Raw genomic sequence first — 18,316 nt, forward strand, 5'->3', positions numbered from 1 at the left:
GTACCAGACTCCATAGCAGAACAATGAACTCTTGTGAGACTATGTTCAGAAAGACAGTTTGAAATTCTGGCAGATGTGATTTCAGCAGGAAAGATTTATTTGTGGTAAAAATGCATGAAATCTATTTTTTGCTACAGATTGCCATATGTGCATATGATTTCTGTACATACGACTCGGTTGGACTAGTTGAATTGGATTTCATGTTTTTTCATCATTCAGTGTGTGAGGCTTCTTGACATTAGAGATTTGCGGCAAGAATGAAAAGCAACTGGAATGCAGGACAGGAAGACCTCGCCTAACCTTTTCAGTTTTTGTCCCTGTTGTCTGTAGTGAATATTTTTAGACCTGGACATAGCCCTCATGTAAAAAAAAAAAAAAAAAAGATCCACAACAACCTCTCCATGTTGGTAGCTAGATTAACTAGCCGTCTTTCACCTGTTCTGCCTTATATCCAGTGCGTGCACACACACCTGCCAGTGCAACAAACAAATTGTCACTGGTCAATTGGAGTGAAAGAACAGAATGCTGGATTTAAGAAATAAATCAGATTTCCTCTGCAATGTGACCAAACAAGAGTTTACTACACATGTATTCACAAAATGTTTTTTTTTTTTTTCCCCGCTCTTTCTCCATTAGCGGTGTGGAGCGAGAGAGGTGTACTCCGTCTCCAGATGTGATTATCTTGTCAGATAATGAAGCGTCAAGCCCGAGGAGCACTCCACACCCAGAGGAGCGCCGCCATCACCCCAACTTGGACATGTTCAAGGTACAGTGTCCGTCACACAAAGGATCTCAATCCCACTATTCAGCTCCATCGTTTCTGCTCCAGCATCTCACTCTCATTCACTGACTGTAATACACTCAGCCCTCTGCACCACATGCACTCTAGTCTCCTGTCTTAGCGTTAGGACCATATGATTCATTCCATAGATCACAAAGCCATGGGACATTAGCGTGATTAGAGCCTGACACAGTCAAACCATCTCCTGCCCATGCCATGCCACTGACAGTATATTTCATGCTAGTCATTGTCATCACATTAGTCTTTGTTATATTGATATCGCAAAAGCCAAAAACAACGGTTTTATTGCATTTTGTGAACATGACCAACAGCTAGCTTGCAGATAACTTTTCTTATTATCTGTGGTAGTTGTGTGATCCAAAACTTGTTAAATTAATGCAGTTATGAGCTCTGATAAGTTCACTGGTTTGTTTAATATATTGCAGGCCATATTGCCTCTTCAGTGGGTAGCAATTAAAGCGCAGTATGTGGTTCTTGTTCATATTGTGCAGCCTTATTTCATATGCCATGCACCTGAACTGAATTCCATAGAGAGTGCTTGTCAGTGATCATTTTCAACACCTAAATAAGGTACCTTTTTACCATCGGTTCTGAATTGCTCTAGAAATAAATCTGAATGTGTGACACGGTGGTGCAGTGGATGGTTATTGTTACCTCACAGCTTCAGGGTGCTCCAGGGTCCCCCAGGGTTGGTAATCCCCCAGGTAGATTACCCTTAGGTGTGAGTGTGTGAGTACATAGTGCCAATGGACTGGCATCTTATCGAGGGTGTATTCTCACCTCACTCGCAGTGTTCACAGGCTAGGCTCCAGACCACTGCGATCCTGACCAGAATAAAGCATTCCTTCAGCTGTAAAGGGGTTTCTTTTTTTTGAAGAAGAAGAAGAAGAAGAAAAAGTGGTTTCAGCAAGTGTGTGCTCCAGTCACTTCATGGCTACATTCAAATATTCAAAGCTGCGTGGTACTGCGCTATAGTGAGTCAAAATAGTATGTCATCTGTGCTACCTCACTTTATCAGATTTATTAGCCACAGCAAGGCTCCTTATCACTGTCTCCAACCAAACTACCATACTAAATATTAGGTCAAATACTACACCATCTGTGCTCACATTTGGATGGAAATATACCTAATCAGTGTGGATTGGCTACAGGCCTCTCAGCTCTTGTCTCCAGTGGGCAATTTGCTTAGTGCTCTTGGCCAACAGCTGCTATAAATCGACAATATTTGGATGTGGCCTTAGTGCTCCTGCAAAGAACTTTGTTGGCTATATTTGTACATATAGACTTGACTGTTGTCAGGCCTGGTGTGCAGATGCATCATAGTCATCCATGTAAGGATCATTGTCTGCATATCTCTGACTGTTCCGTTGCATGTGTGTGTGTGTATGTGTGTGTGTATATTACTCTACAGGGGAAGACGGGCGAGGAGAGGCAGCAGATGATCAAAGCCCTACGTGAGGAGCTGCGGCTGGAGGAGGCCAGGCTCGTGCTGCTGAAGAAGCTGAGACAGAGCCAGATGCAGAAAGAGAACGTCGTACAGAAGGTCAACACTCCCACTCCCTGCCATTAGCTCCGCTTAGCAGTGCTGCTAACACCAGCTGGACACCTGGCTCACGCAGGCTAGATTTTCACAGTGAAATGCCAAGACGCACATATGACCTGAACATTTCTGCATGTGATCAGTCTTACCTGAGCTATGCTAAGAACCTCATACAGCTAGCGGTGTTATTAGGAAATCTGCTTAGCCCCTCCACTGCAGGGTCACTGCGATTAGCTCATTAATTCTCGTTGGCGTGAGTGTTAAGTAGCTTGTGTGTGTGTGTGTGTGTGTGTGTGTGTGTGTGTGTGTGTGTGTGTATATCATTGCATCTTTCCAGGAGAAAAAAAATCATGATTAGTTACTGCACTGTCTACACATTTTACTTTATAGTCAACTTCAAAATTATTGGCACCCTTCATAATATAGTGATATTTCATGCTTGAACCTACAGGGGCACTGTATTAATACTTGTTATAACACAGAATTGATTCTTGAACCAGATTGACCTGAAGGTGTTGAATATTTTCGGTAAGTGCCCTCTGCTTTGAGTCAGGCTGCGTGACCATCTGATCATGGATCGTTTTCTTATAACAGCAATGCTTGCATGTATTATTTCTTACATAAATCCTGCCTGGAGCTCGGGACCGCTTCCTATAATGCTTAATAAGGTTAAAGACCACTTAAAGAGGAACCATGACTTCATACAGGACATTGTGTAGTATTCTTAGTTTTGTGCGTGTGTACTGGCCTTTTCAGTTCAGAGAACAGGTGTCCAATAGGTTTCAAATTCAGAGACTCCTATTTATGGCCAGCATTGCCACCTCACAGCTCCAGGGTCCCTGCTTTGATCCTGAGTTCTCCCCATGTGCTTGTGGGTTTCCTCCAGGTTCTCCAGTCTCAAACTGCTGTGAGTTGTGAATGTGTGTGTGTGTGCTTGGTGCCGTGTGATGGACTGGGATCACATCCAGCATGTATTCCCACTTCACATCCAGTGTTCCCGGGATAGTCTTCGGATCCAACACAACCCTGACCACAATGAACTGGCTACTGAAGATGAATGAATGAATATTTATACACAAAGGAAACAGGAGATCATGTTTAATTCAGAGTTTTAGGGGTGTCAAGATTTGTTTTTGAGGAATTGGAAATCTTGATACTTAAAGAAAACAGTTCAAATGAGAATGATTTTTGTTAGGGGAAAGGAACATTGTCTCTAATGTTGTCTGAAACGCTCAGTAATTCATACAGTCTACTCCATCATTTTTTTGTTCTCTTTTCTTGTTGTTAAGGGTGCCAATAATCCTGTCAACTGTAATTGTTAGATTTATTTACAAATCCACAAACAGAAAGTCAGATAAAGATCTTTTGCTGAAAGTATAGGAGTAAGGTAGAGGAGTGGGAAAATCACATAATCAGTGAATTAGACCTCAAGACGAAGAACAAAACGGCTGTCAGTGATACTGCCTCTGAACAGCTCAGTTATCATGTTGCATGCTGAATATGATTTAGGTTTTTCATGTTCATGTCAGAAGAACTGGGGTTGTCCTAGAGAAAGCAGAGAGCAGCGTTGTTACTAAAGCTGTCACAGCACTGTGAAATGTTTGCTTTAGGGCCACAGCACTCATGTGTATAGGCTTTTCACTCTTATTCCTCTGTTTCTCTGCATACATAGGCAGATAGTAAAGGGTCTGCAATACTTACAATACAAATACGTGTCTGATTACCCTGAGGATCCCCGTTAATGTGGTTGTGAACATATAAACCTGTTTGTGGTGTTAATGTGTGTGTGTGTGTGTGTGTGTCATTCTCTAGGTTCCAGTCGTTCAGAATCCCCCCTCCTCCGTGCAGCCCTCCGCCATTCACAGCTCACAGGGGCTGACCAAGCTGCCTGTGCGGCCTGGCATGCATACCTCTGAGCCCCAGAACCTCCGCACAGCGCAGGTGTGTGTGTGTCGTGTCAGGGGTGCTATTTCATCTTGTATTCCAGTGTTTAATGATCTCATTGCATTTGCCATTTTATTTCTTTAAATGATCTTTGTCAACCGATCTTTCTGAACACGCAGACTTTTACGATGAAGAGACAGAGTTGATTTTTACTCTCACAAAAGGAGCATCTATTGTGTATAGTGGTAGTATAGATTACCAGATTTTGCACAGCTGGTTAATGTCCCTTTATTAAATGTGACGTGCAGTAATGGGAAATCGAGCAACTGCTGATCTCTAGTGGTCATCCATTGTACTGCATGTCTTAATTTATTTGTGTGTTTGTTCCAGGGCCACACGGTGATCAGGTCTGCAGCCAGTGCCTCTCTGCCCCCCATGATGATGTCTCAGCGGGTGATTGCTCCTAACCCAGCCCAGCTGCAGGGACAGAGAGTGCCCTCTAAGCCTGGCATGGGCCGACCCTCCACAGGGAGCATGAGCAATGCAATCAACTACCAGCAGGTACAAGCAACCTAACCGCCTTCAGCAAGGATGCCAGCTTTAGGGCACAGGCAAACATGCTCTATATGCTGAAAAAGAGACAGCACCTCATAGATGAAACTGTTTCTGTATAGTTATTAGGAACTAGTTATCTTTATCTACCTTGAAAATGAACGTCTTATTGTTTTTGCTTTGTTGTGCAAATAAGATGTTAACATTACATTTTAAGCCAGCTGCACACACCCAGGCGGTTTCACCTTCTGAGTTTTTTGTCTCTCGCCGCAGGTGGTATGCCAATACAAGTATGTACACTCTCAAGCATGTCTGAAACCTTGCACTTTGCCAGTTGTGCCACACTGCAGATATAAAGCCAGCTTTAGTAATCAATTCTTAACTAGATGCAGATTTTTTAAATCCTGAGTAAGAGGGTTAATATTTGTTTGACAAGTCAGTACAGGAAGCTTCTCCCCACTTGTTTTGGGTCCATAGAAAAGTATGTTTTTTGGAGGAGATGCTAAAAAGGTTCCTGGTATTTGTGTCTTTCTTAGTCACAATGGTGGTACACTCAAGAATATATCATCTGTATCTTTAATAGATCTCCTTAACCTAGCAAAGTGGATATAGTTGGCATTTCAAGGGGTTTTTAATTGCAGTTGTGGAGATCCACCACCCTGAAGACTTTGGCATTTTCCGTAATGCTGATATACCTGATTTAACTGATCAGCTAATTATCAAACCAAATCATTAGCTGAATCAGGGTATAGAGGAAACTTCAAGCTTCAGGACAGCACATCCTCACAACAGTTGCCTTATATAAGTTTTAAAGGCACACAACATTTACAGCAACAAACAATTTTGTCCTTTTTTCTGAGAGTGTAGAGCCCAGGAATCACAATCGGCCTGGTTCCTTTGGTGGAAGTGCACCTTACTCTGCATACACACTAGCAAGTGACACGTCGCTCGTGACAGTGACCGCTACTGTTGTCTCTTGTGGACATGCACATCAAACTGCATATGGGAAGAAATTGTAGGTGATTGGGGAACTGAAGAAATGGCAGACCATACGCACCATAGGATCGGTCTGAGGGATCATTTGAGGAATGTTTAGGTCAAGGATCAAGGAATGATTCTAGGAATCATTCAATCATTTAATCATTCATCATTCAGTTTCTTGCTTTGTCGCTTTACCACACACTACCTAATTTGCATGAAATTGAGAAATCTAGATTCAGATGTCACCTGTCACTTTGTCGCTTGCTTGTACGAATGAGGTGCTCAAGTCAATGCACTTTCTTACTATTAGCAGAGAGTGTTATCCCTGTTTATATTTGTATTTAAACCATCACATGTGATTGTAACATACACAGCTGTACTGTTCTTTGGAACCTGACACTGGAAGGATTTTTAATGAGTATACCCACAGCCTTGATTATCACTGATTTACTGAACTCTCACACAGAGCCATCATTGTTTTTCTGAAATCATGAATAATGCTTTCTCTGTGCACTGCAGGCTGCTAGCCAACAGGTGGCGGCCTCACAGCGTTCCGGCTCCTCAGCGGCTCTCTACATGAACCTGGCCCACATGCAGGCAACCGGGGCAGCAGGTGTGCCAGGCGTTGGGGTGGGTGTGAGTGGTGTGAGTGCAGTTAGCCCCTCTGCACTTCCCGGCAGCTCTAGTGTGGGCTCTGTGGGCTCGATGAGTGATCAGGCCAGCAGCCAGGCAGCCGCCAAGCTGGCCTTGCGCAAGCAGCTGGAGAAAACACTGCTGGAAATCCCTCCACCCAAACCTCCCGCACCCCTGCTCCACTTCCTACCCTCCGCCGCCAACAGCGAGTTCATCTACATGGTGGGACTGGAGGAGGTGGTTCAGAGTGTCCTCGACAGCCAGGGTGAGACTCATAACCAGAAGTGGCTGGGAGTTCTGGGAAAGGCAGAAAAAAATGGGTTCTTAATTCTGAATTGAAATTGATTACACCAGGGCTGATGTTCCATTATGTTTTGGCATATAGGTGGTATTTTTTTCTTTAGAATGTTCTCTTTATGAAAGATATACAAGTATAAAGATAAATGGACATATGACAAAAATAGCTTGTCATAGCCAGAGGTAGTAAATATGACTGAGTTCAAGGAATACATCAGTGTATCCTGTTCAAATCTCTATTCACCAAATGTCTTGGGTTTGTCTGATTACCACAGACAAGAAATTTTACACATTTCCCTGTACTGTGGAAAGAAAACCCAAAACTCTGTTTACACATTTATAGTAATGATCTAAGGGCAGTTGTTGAAGTTATTATATGTTGCTATTTGTGTGCTGTCCTGGGAAAACCCTTCACATGGTCAAATTTAGACATTTTCTGCTATATATAGTTCTAAAAATTACAGGCTCTGCTGAACTGAAATACGTTTCTCTATTGTGTGTATCCCAATTAGAAGTAAAAATTATCTGCAAAAGTGAAAAGAGACAAATTCACATTTAAAAATTTCATTCAAACTCCACTTGATGACTTGACACCTACATCTACATATATAACCTAATCTTATTGAAAAACATTACTGACAAATTTTACAGAATTCGGCATCATCTGCATCTCTCTCATGACCTGAGATAAAAGTCACTCGCAGTAGTGAAACACAGAAGCCTCATCATCCTTGCCTCTCTCGAATCAGTGGGGAAATAACCAGAGTAATTTTCTCAATTCTGCTGACTAAATGTATTGTAATTAACATATTTTTATTAGGCCACTTAAACATTTTAGTTTAGTCTGCTGTCATCTGTACATAGTGCGTAAGCGCTCTTCTCTGTTTTGATGCGACAGTGCAGGAGCATTGTGGACATTTATACAGCTGGTATCTGATCACAAACTAAATCGATTAGATCTTTGTCCCTTTCACTTTGGTATATAGCTATTCAGCAACTTTAACAAATGCAGCAGGAAACGCAATCAGTCTGCCTAAAGATGTCTTAACCTTGCGAGCCAAGCGTAATTTCTGTATGATTTGATAAACCGGCTCCTTACTCAACATGATCTTTGCAGGAAGATGCCATGGCAAGGTTAGAAAGTAGCCTAAATGAAAACATTTCAACGTCGTTTTGGTCAAATATATTTGTGATATGTAATATGTCAGAGTTTACTGGCAGAACAGTCAGTAATATATGGTTTTTGTCAAAACCATGTTTTATTTACGTCATTTTTGGCTTTCTCCAGGCCACCTCGTAACAGTAAAGGTCTTAAGATGAGAGAGCTGTGATAGAAAGTGTTACCAGAGCTGTTCTTACATATTTAAAAAGGAGAATTATACGAAAATACGTATAAGGAGAATTATACGTATTTAGATTGAAAGCATTGATCGATTGCTGCACAACTGCCTTTAGACTTCTATTATAGATAAGTGTGGACTGGAATGGAACTCTCACCTTTTATCAGTAGAGGGAAATATGTCAAAGTGTTTGTGGTGACTGCCCATACCCTCTGGATATGGTAGAAGAATACTAAAAATTTTATAGTATATAGCCAGTATAAAAGTAAATAGCCATCAGTAAAGTGGTGTCCTATATACTTTAGTGTCAAGTTATTTAAAACATAACAGGAAGCAGGACTCAGTGGCCTTTATGTGCTGTGGCAGGTAAAATGAGGGGTTCACTAGCACGCATGGAGCCATTCTTCTGCGCCCAGTGCAGGACCGACTTCACCCCCCACTGGAAGCAGGAGAAAAGTGGTCGCATCCTGTGTGAGCAGTGCATGACCTCCAACCAGAAGAAGGCCCTAAAGGCTGAACACACCAACCGTCTGAAAAACGCCTTTGTCAAGGCCCTGCAACAGGAGCAGGTTCACTTACATCCAAAATCCATATTCACACATGATGCACGGCATTAGCTGAATCTCTGATCTTCTCTTTCTCTTGTGGTTTTGTGTGCGGTAGGAAATCGAGCAGAGGCTTCAGCAGCAGGCGGCTCTGTCCCCAAGTGCGGCTCAGACTGTCCCCAGCGTCAGCAAGGCTGAGAGCATGATCCGACACCACGCACTCCGACAGGTACCACTCATACCATCATCGCATGTAGTGGTACAGCAAAAACGGTTGGATAGGTTTCCTCCCTGACAAGTAACCAAGGCTTGAAAAATATCACCGGTCAGACAGCCACATTTCTGGCACAACATCCATCTAACAGTGGTCCATGTTCAGAAATTGACACTGATGAAGAGCTAGACAGTCAACACAAATTGTGCATGATAAAAGATTATCTAGTCCTTAACTGTACACGCACAAAGTTTCCCAGCATAAATCCTGATGTAACTTCTGAATTTGAAGTTTTGAGTATGAGACGCCAACAGCGTCTACATGGTAACAGGTTGTAAGTTTTTCCAAAAACAGACTGCATTTAATAAATTGATTGTTTTTGTTTTTCATTTTATAAGTAACTGCACATGTATGTTATGTCTAAGGTTACAATGTTTTGGTTTTAGTGAAAATGCTGACTGCCTACTGAACACCTAGCCACAGTGCTGTGTGTAACTTATAGAAGTTGTCAAAGTATGTACAAGTGCTGCACTTTTAAAGAAAGGGAAGATAGGAAAATACAGTTTATGCACAGACCTGTTGAATTCTTGAATCTGATTGGTCAGAAGGTTTTGTTTTCTATAATTTTCTGTAATTTTCTATAGTGGCTACAGCAGTGCTGGCTGCAAGGCAAAGAACAGGATTATATTAATATGATTAATATGTAATCATTTCTATAGTAACAGTTAATACACAGGGACTTGGATGGCAGATGCTCTACATAAACTAATTAAAAAAGTGTTTATGGTGGAGTTTTATTTAGCAGTCTCCCATGTCAGCACTTTGTAACAGTCAAAGCTAAAGCTGTTAAGATTTCAGACACGGGAAGGTCTTTAGGACTGATGCCTTTGCAGTTTCTTGGGAACAAGCTATGATGAGCTGTTTTATTTTTTCTTTTTTTTTTTTGGTCCTGTTAACTTTGAGAGAGGCTGGTGAGAGAACGACTGATTATAACTGTTTCACAGACATATCTATATAACTATAAACGGATAAAGCATATGACGTCATATTTTAATAAATAAAAAATTGTAATCATTGGCAAAAAATGCCGTAGTATAAAAGTGAAGCCTGTTGATCTGCTGTTATTGGAAAATAAGCAACTTTTGGGTGGTTTGGTGCATCACAACACCCTGTTACTGATTATTTTCGTGTTTGCCTCCTTAATTATTGTATATTTATATCAACTACAGTTATGCGTATATACTAAATAGAAAGAAAAAAGATGTGCATAAAAGGGTTCCAGGCAAACACAGCCATGGTATCATCATTTTTCAGTCTGTTCAATCACCCTTAATTGCTTCTTCTGTTTTTCAAGATAACATTTTTTATTTATTTATTTATTTTTACCTCAGCCAAAAAAAATTTTTTCTAAATTCAGCCATTTCTATTCATGGGAGCAATGCCAAAGTTCACAGAAAAACTGGTTATTCAGCAGCGTAAACCCCTTAAATGACTAATAGTCGACTCTGTTTTGTGTGTGTTAGGCTCCTCAGCCACAGGCGGCACTGCAGCGGGGTTTATCCAGCTCGGCGCGTGGCGTGCTATCTAACTTTGCCCAGGCCTCACAGCTCTCGGTGGCCAGTGGACTGTTGGGTATGACCAGCAAGCGCTGTGGAGGAGGCAGTGCCAGCAACAGTCGGTCACAGCATGAGAGCCGCCGACAGATTTACAACATCCCCGGTGAGCACGTGGAACACGCACACACGCACAATCACAATCTCTGCCTGGTTTGGTCCTGTGAACACGATTAGGCTTGTTCTCATTTTCTGTTTATTGCCTCTTCATTTTGTGTTCTCTGTCCCTCTCTGTTCTCTCAGGCTTGAATATTGCCTATTTGAACCCGGGAGGCCACAAGGCGTCCAGCCTGGCGGACCGGCAGAGGGAGTATCTGCTGGACATGATCCCCCCACGCTCCATATCTCAGTCCATCACTGGCCAGAAATGAGCTCACACACCCACACTGCAACCATCACCCCTGTCGCATGCAGTGCCTGTCCGTGTGCCTACCCAACTAACCCATGAGAATAACTCAGCCAGACGAACACCAGACTGTCTCAACTTCCATTTCCTACTATAACAAAGCTCTTTATTTCTTGCTATTGCTCTGTCAGTTATCACCTTTATTATTAATATTATTATTAATATCATTATTGCTTGTGTTACAGGTATTCTTATGTTTATTAGTAGTTTAGTGACTTGTGGATTTTTTTCTGTTTGACATTTTTATTTATTTCTTTCTCAAGGAAGGGGCTAGATTTCAGGGTTACTTGAAAATGTGTTGCTCTTATTTTCCTTCTTAGCTTCTTCCCTTTTGCACCCTGTAAAATGATGAGAGGTTGCTCTCATATTACAAAAGCTCATTTTTTTTATGTAGCCCACATTGAAGCTTACATCTATAGTTAAGCTTTTGGAACGAGAACAGTTCGCCTATGCCATGTGGTAAAACATCTTTGTAGCAAACACATTTCAAAGAGAAAGAGCCTTGGTGGAGACTGCGTCTGATGGAATGACGGACTTTTCTAGTAAACTAATCCTAATGCACTGAGACGCTGACGGCTGTTCTGCCTTGAGAAGGCAACATGATACGAGAACACTAGGTGCTGTGTGCAGAATCGTTGAAGGATGTTTAGGTCACATACTACACAGCAGAAGGATGGCTGAAAATGAGCAGCGGCAGAAACATCGTGATGATCAAGCTAAAAACATGCAGTGTGTTTCTGATAAAGGCTGCCGTTGAATATACAGGATTTGCAGCAAATTTGGAGGCCTGGATTAGTGCATCTTCCACGTCCCGTCAATGCCTTTATTTTCATGACGTCGATGCTGTGAGAAATCTCTCGCAGTGCCGTGTGTTTAGCTGCATGTGGAGGAAGTGAGCATCCAAATGAACCTAATTCCCTTTGTCAGTCTCAATTCTCCTTCAGCGTCCTTAATTTTCTATTTCCCTCTTTGGCGGCGTCTCCTGCTGAAACGGTTGCGTATCTGAGAGGTACTTACCACAGGAGACGATAATCATCAGAATGGTAAATGGACAGAAACTATTCAAATATCTATATGATTTATGTATAGATTCTTAACATGAGAAGGTTGAAAAGATGGAGGTCGTATATCTATAATAGCATAGGCAAGGATCAATCACCGTGATGGGGCAACTCATGGGAGATGCCTTTTTCTCCAGGAGCACTTTTTCTTTTTAAATCGAGAACTGAAAAATGGTTAGAAAGAGGACAAGAATGTTTCAGCTCCCAGGCTCTTGAGGTATGGATGTCACCCGACCGTCTCAGAGAGAGTTAGGAGAGAGACCATGTTGTGAATCTCAGACCATCAGTTCATTACTGCTGTTGATCCTGTCAGTGCCTCGGGTCCACCAGTACATTTCTGTAATGCTTTGTAACTCTACACTTTTCTACATTTCAGGCCAGAATACAAACTGGGCAGTATGGCAGATGTTGCACAAGGTGGCAGCATTTGCAGTGTTTGGTCAGTATGCAGTATTAGATTCTCCTGTAAGTTTCCGACTGAGATCAAAACTCTTTGTTTTTCGGTGCTAGGCAGCATTCAAACTGCATGTCCTTTTCTCACTCTGCTAGTGAATTAGCACTTAATTGACTCCTGTCAATTGCTTTATTGAAGCAATATGTGTAGATTACTCAGCAAAATACAAATGGGTGACAAAGAAAAAAACTGGTGGTTCTATTATGCTTTGGAGGCTTTTTTGCTGTGGTTTAGCATAGAAGGGTCACTACAAATCAATACAAAGCTCATCTGACTGATCACCTTTATACAGTGATGAAACATTTCTATCCTGATGGGAGTGATCTCTTCCCCCATCCACAGGCCACAAGGGCTCACCGAATGGTTTGATGAGTGTGAAATTATGTAAATCATATGTTACGGCTTTCACAGTCACCAGATCTCAACCCAAATCAACACCTCTGGGAGAATTTGGAGCAAAGTGTAGAGCGACAGCTCTCTCCACCACCATCATCAGAATACCATTTGAGGGAATATCTTTTTGTAGAATGGCATTCATCCTTCCAGTACAGTTCCATGTGGCCATGCCTGCATTGAATTTTCTGATTGTTCTGATGGTTCTTGGTGGTCCAACAACTTACAAAGACACTTTAGGTCTTTATTAGGGTGGCAGTGGATCTGGAGCTTATTCCGGGAACACCGGGCATGAGAATGGAATACACCCTGGATAGGATGCCAGTTTTTTCCTTTAACTTGTCACCCGTTTGTAGGTTTATTTGATAGCTTCAAATGGTATTGTAATTATTGGCACACTGCTAGATCTTGGGTAGTTCCATTAAAAGACTACAACAAGCACTGAAATCCTGTGTTACATATGAGCACTTTCTCGTAAAGTGCTCCTTTGGTTTTTTTTTTTGGTTTTTTTTTTCTTCTTCTTCTTCTTTTTTTTGGACAAAATCAAGTTCACCAATATGTGTTATATGGTTATGTGAAACCATTGTTTTAAAAGCTGTGTGTATTTTTCTTGCTTGGGACAGAAAGATGCAACTTTTAAACAAAGTCATTAGCTGTGTTTCAGATTGCATACTTGTGCACCATCCTAGGCGGTTTTGTTTTTGTCTAGTGTTCACACTGAGAAATGCCAACACAACCCGGCTGGTGTACTATATCTGCTGAACAAATGAAGTGTGGACACTTTTTTGCACTAACCTGTCCCATCATGCACCAGAGAACAAAGGGGAGGGGCTTGCAGCAGATACCAGCCATATCTGTGTCTGCAGTGCTGTTTTAAACATTCCCAAACTTTACATTTAAAAAGAAAAATGAACGTAGCACAGCGAATGTTAGTTAAGCTAGCTAGCTAACATCAGGTAGCACTGAACCCAATCTGGCACTGTTGTTTCTATTGTGTTATGTCATCTCCCTTAAGTACAGAACGGTTTATATTTGAATTTATTGATTCTCTCATGTACAAACGGTCATAGATTGTGACTTGAGACACAGCTATTAAAACTACCTTGGCTTTGATTCACAGGTGCAATATTAAATGATAAAAAGTTTACGCTTAAGAGATTTCTTAGTTTCCGGCTTTGCTGACTATAATCAGTCCCCTTTATAGGCATATGATGTTTTGCCCCTCTGATTTGAGTGTCTTTGCAGGCTGTGTATAGTCAGTCTCCCTTCTCTCTGCTAATCTCTCTGCCAGACTGTAATGGATGCATCCATACACATTTACTGAGATCTACCAGTCGGATTTTGAAATGTCGTTTTCTAGGGTTTTAAAATGAAACTTACTTTGATTCCTTGTTTTAGTTTAATTTGATTTGTTTATTTAATTTGTGAACTTTCATACAAAAAACCTACATGTAATCAAACAAAAAAAAAAAAAAGAACTATGAGATGGCAACACAATATTTACTAGGTCATAAGTAATAATGACTTATTGTACATATGCTTTTTTTCTCTTTTGAATTAAAAAATGAAATTAAAATGGTTGTATATTGTGTAGAAACGCAAGCAAAAAGCCATGAATATTGTGAAGCTTGTCATTTTGTTTAGTGATCACTGTGTATTATTGTGTAACAAATGTGCAAAATGTATGGGATTATACTTCTCTTGTTTTTGAGCTCTTTTTGATGCATTTTTCTCCCAGACTGTATGTTTTTGTAGTATGTAGTATTTGCAAAAGGAAAAAAAGTGTCCTGGTGGAGCATTTGATCCATTCTCCAGTCTTTGGACTAGGACATAATGGGATAATCTTGTATATGTTACTTTTTGTGTGTGTTGCTTTTTTTGTCAATAACATTGAAGTTAAACCAATGTTTGGTGAATGCATTGATTTCTCTTGCTATCCCATGCAAAGTGTCGGCCTCACACATACGCAGTGGATCAGACATTTGACAGTATTACCCCGAACCTGACCAAACCCAAAGCACTCAGCTGTAGATATGACATGAGACAATGCACACTTCATTTACCTTGAGTTCAACTACAGGGTGTCCTTTACAATTTACACTTTTGGGAGACAATGTAAATCCTCATTTTCTACTTGTCATGCTATACCATCTTACTGCATTATGCCTTTTATTCATGTCTTGCCCCGAGTGGGGGATTTCGCAATGCTCTTAATTTTCCATGGAAGAATTGTATACATTGTATACGTCCACAGGTTAAGGAAAATGTTTGCCTTTGACTGTTCTATTGCTTACTGCTTTCAGTTTAGTAAATTTTTAAGACAAAAAGAATAAGACAATTTTGCACACTTTTAAGTATTGATTATAAAGTGTGTGACCTTTCAATTTTCATTATCATAGACTAACTGTCCGTAATTCCTTGATTGGACAATCAGCTTTTCTGGAGACAAGCGTTTTAGTTTACGTCTTTCCACCATGTAATGTCTCTCAAGTACTCAGATCATTGTTTCACTTCTTTTCTTTTTTTTGTCCCTGTTTTTTCTGTGATTTTATTTTATTTTTTTCCTTATTTGGTAATTGTTGCAAAATACAAGTCACTTTTGATGAAGTGTGGGAGAAAAGCGGCTTTTTATTATTATTATAATTTTTTTTTTTACTTTAAACTTTTTTTTTTAAAACAGATTCAGCTGTAGTTCCACCAGTTTGAATACTCAGAACACTTGGCAATATGTAAATCTGTTTTGTTTAAAAAAAAAAAAAGAAAGAAATAAAACCTTGTGATTGAGTTTGAAAAACTATTGTATGGACTGGGGATTGGCTTTAACAGTAATGAATTTGAATCAAGGCTAAAAATGTGCTTTTTGTCAAGTTTTTATTTTTATTTGGAACATTTAATCCAGACCTTTTGCACATCCTTGATATTTAACTGTCTAAAAATGAAGCTGAAAAAAAATGCTGTTTGATTACTGCCGATTGATTAACAATTATGCGTTGACTGAAAAAAAAAATAAGCTAATTTTGGAGGAAATAACTTTGTAATATTTATCTCTTGCAAGCTATGTTTAATAAAGGATGGAACAGTTTACCTATGTGAGTGAGTCACTTCTTTATATGTGGTGTTATTTATTTACACACAAAAATCCTTTTGATTGTCATGTATACATCCAAAATGAGCTTTTTTCTGCCCCTTTTGATGAAAATATGTTTACTAATATGTTAGCAATTTTGCTGTATGGCTTTTTTGTGCATATAGAATGCTCTAGATTATGTATGTGTCCTCAAGACACCATCGGTGGAAAGCCGTAGAAAGGCTCCAAGGTCAGAAGAATGGAGAGGGTGAGGGTGATTAAGCTGTCACGTTCACTTGGGGGGTAATTTACCATTGTTTACGTGCACTTTAGGAGGTGTGGGGTGAAATAGTTGAGACTGCTCGATATATTCTTTTTGGCTTGTGTCTCTGGAAAGGAGTGATTGCTAGTTACTCTAAGTGATTTTGCAGGACACTGAGTGAAAAACTGTGCCAGTACTGATTGCATAGCGGGAGAACAATGTTCTACCCTGCTGCACACCTCCTCAGAGGTTCTCCTGGGGTTTTGTCTCATTGGTGATTATTTGTGGGTGTGACATTTTCTTTTATCATACTGCACATACTATATTCATAAATACATACACTCACTGGTCACTTACAGGAACACCTATACACGTGCTCAATCACGCAATTATCCAATCTAATTATCTAATCATCTAGCAGCAGCACAGATACAGGTCAAGTGCTTCAGTTCACACAATGTTCACATAAAATTCAATGGCTTCAGTGATTTCAGTGACTTTGGTTTGAGTATTTCAGAAACTGCTGATCTCCTGGGATTTTCACACACAATCATCTTTAAAGTTTACACACAAAAAATAAAAAGTATCCAGTGGAAACACCTTGATGACAGAGGTCAGAGGGGAATGGCCAGACTGGTTCAAGTTGACAGTAAGGAAACTCAGATAACCCTCTTAAAACCGTGGATAGCAGAAAAGCATCTCGAACCTTGAGGCAGATGGGATACAACAGCAGAAGACCACATCAGGTTCCAATCTTGTCAGCCAAGGATAGGAATCTGAAGCACTGAATCTGGTCGTTTTCCAAACTTAAACTGCTCAGCTGGTTTACACATATTATAAAGTTCATTTTAGTAATGGTAGGTACAACAGGTGTAACGCAGTGACACTATCTGTATCTCTTTAGTGCTTCAAATATCTGTAACTGTATTCAGATTAAAGCCTGAAGTGGGCGTGGCCTAAACTGGAAGAGTGGTGTTTTTTTATTACTAGGTATTTATTACTTACTATTACTAGTATTATTTATTTATTATTACTAGTAACTTACCAGTATGGTCCTGGAAACACTAATGAAAAAGGCTTGAGACCAAAACAATGTAAAATAAAGCTAGTCCACTGAAACTGCCGTATCTGATCCCAGCTTGTTTTTTACATTACACATGTACAGCAATTCTTTCCAGGAATCCCATTCAGCAGAGTCATATCTCTGTGGAACGATGAGCCGCAAGGTAGAGTGTCATTCAATATTTACATCCACCCACCTGTTCCACATTGCGTAACTGGCTGCATTCCTGAAAAGGAAAACTGCTGAATGCCGGTCGGAGTGATGCCTTTCCAGTGTGGAGGTGTTCTGTCTCTCTGAGGGGAGTGCAATGTGTTGTTCTCTGACCTCCAGGGCAAATGCGTGCATTCACCCCACCCTCAGCCCCCTAGGTATGTGGATACTACGAAGAATCTCAACCATTATATAATCAGAGATTGTGCAAAACAGACAGTAACTGAATAGAAGAAATTCATCCGGAGTGTGTTGTGTTTATTTAATAACAGCAATTTTGCTAAGAATCGATGATCTACATGAAATATGTATTGTTTTAAGAATGAATATATATTTTCAAACATTTACATGTATTTATGCTAATGAGGCTTTGTCTATTTAAATATGCATAGATTTGCATACTTTATTAATCTAAAAATCTAGTCTTTGGACAGTCGTTGGTTAGAATGAACATTTCTCTTTGAAAGAACTCTCAGTGGAAAGCCTTTTACAGAAGAGTTTGTTGGAAAATCATTTCTTTCTTGTTTAGTCAACAAAATACTACAGGGTTTTATGGTGTTTGTTTTAAATATAAAATCCAACATAAATTCAACAATTATCAATGATTTGAGAAAATCCATTCTAATATCCTTCTAAATAGTGATGAATGAAAATAGTGAGGAATGAATCTGTAAAATTTCATGAATGCAGCTCATCTAGAATCTTTTTGGTTCTGAATATAGAAAACAAAATTTTGAAGGGAAATTGTTTTAAAACACAACATTTCTTCATATGTTTCCACTCTAGTAAGTGTGGTTTATATGGTATATAAATATATTTGACATGTATGTGAACAGGAAACAACCGTTTCAGGGATATGTGCCAAGTGCATGGAGCTGAAAGCCCTTTTCAAGTGGACAAAACAGTGAAATAAACATTTTTCTGTTGATTAGTGATACTTTTATTCCTATAGTTTAAGAGAAGACACGTTGTAGATGTGATTTTATCTAAAACTATATT

At 40.1% G+C, this 18,316-nt stretch overlaps 1 protein-coding gene across 2 annotated transcripts in view; it reads left to right on the top strand.

The window, feature by feature from the left end:
* gatad2b (GATA zinc finger domain containing 2B) overlaps positions 1 to 15,799 on the top strand; it is a 39,985-nt gene extending 24,186 nt beyond the window's left edge. For both annotated transcript variants that reach the window (XM_034298487.2, XM_026929623.3), the window contains 9 exons: positions 637 to 766; positions 2,214 to 2,345; positions 4,155 to 4,283; positions 4,617 to 4,787; positions 6,279 to 6,657; positions 8,396 to 8,598; positions 8,693 to 8,803; positions 10,312 to 10,507; positions 10,645 to 15,799. In XM_034298487.2, coding sequence (XP_034154378.1) covers positions 637 to 766; positions 2,214 to 2,345; positions 4,155 to 4,283; positions 4,617 to 4,787; positions 6,279 to 6,657; positions 8,396 to 8,598; positions 8,693 to 8,803; positions 10,312 to 10,507; positions 10,645 to 10,772 — 1,579 coding nt within the window. In that variant the 3' untranslated portion in view covers positions 10,773 to 15,799. The remainder of the gene's footprint in view (positions 1 to 636; positions 767 to 2,213; positions 2,346 to 4,154; positions 4,284 to 4,616; positions 4,788 to 6,278; positions 6,658 to 8,395; positions 8,599 to 8,692; positions 8,804 to 10,311; positions 10,508 to 10,644) is intronic.
* The last annotated feature ends 2,517 nt before the right edge of the window (positions 15,800 to 18,316 follow it).

This window comes from Pangasianodon hypophthalmus, chromosome 23 (genome assembly GCF_027358585.1).
Source record: "Pangasianodon hypophthalmus isolate fPanHyp1 chromosome 23, fPanHyp1.pri, whole genome shotgun sequence".
In the NCBI taxonomy this organism is placed as follows: Eukaryota; Metazoa; Chordata; class Actinopteri; order Siluriformes; family Pangasiidae; genus Pangasianodon; species Pangasianodon hypophthalmus.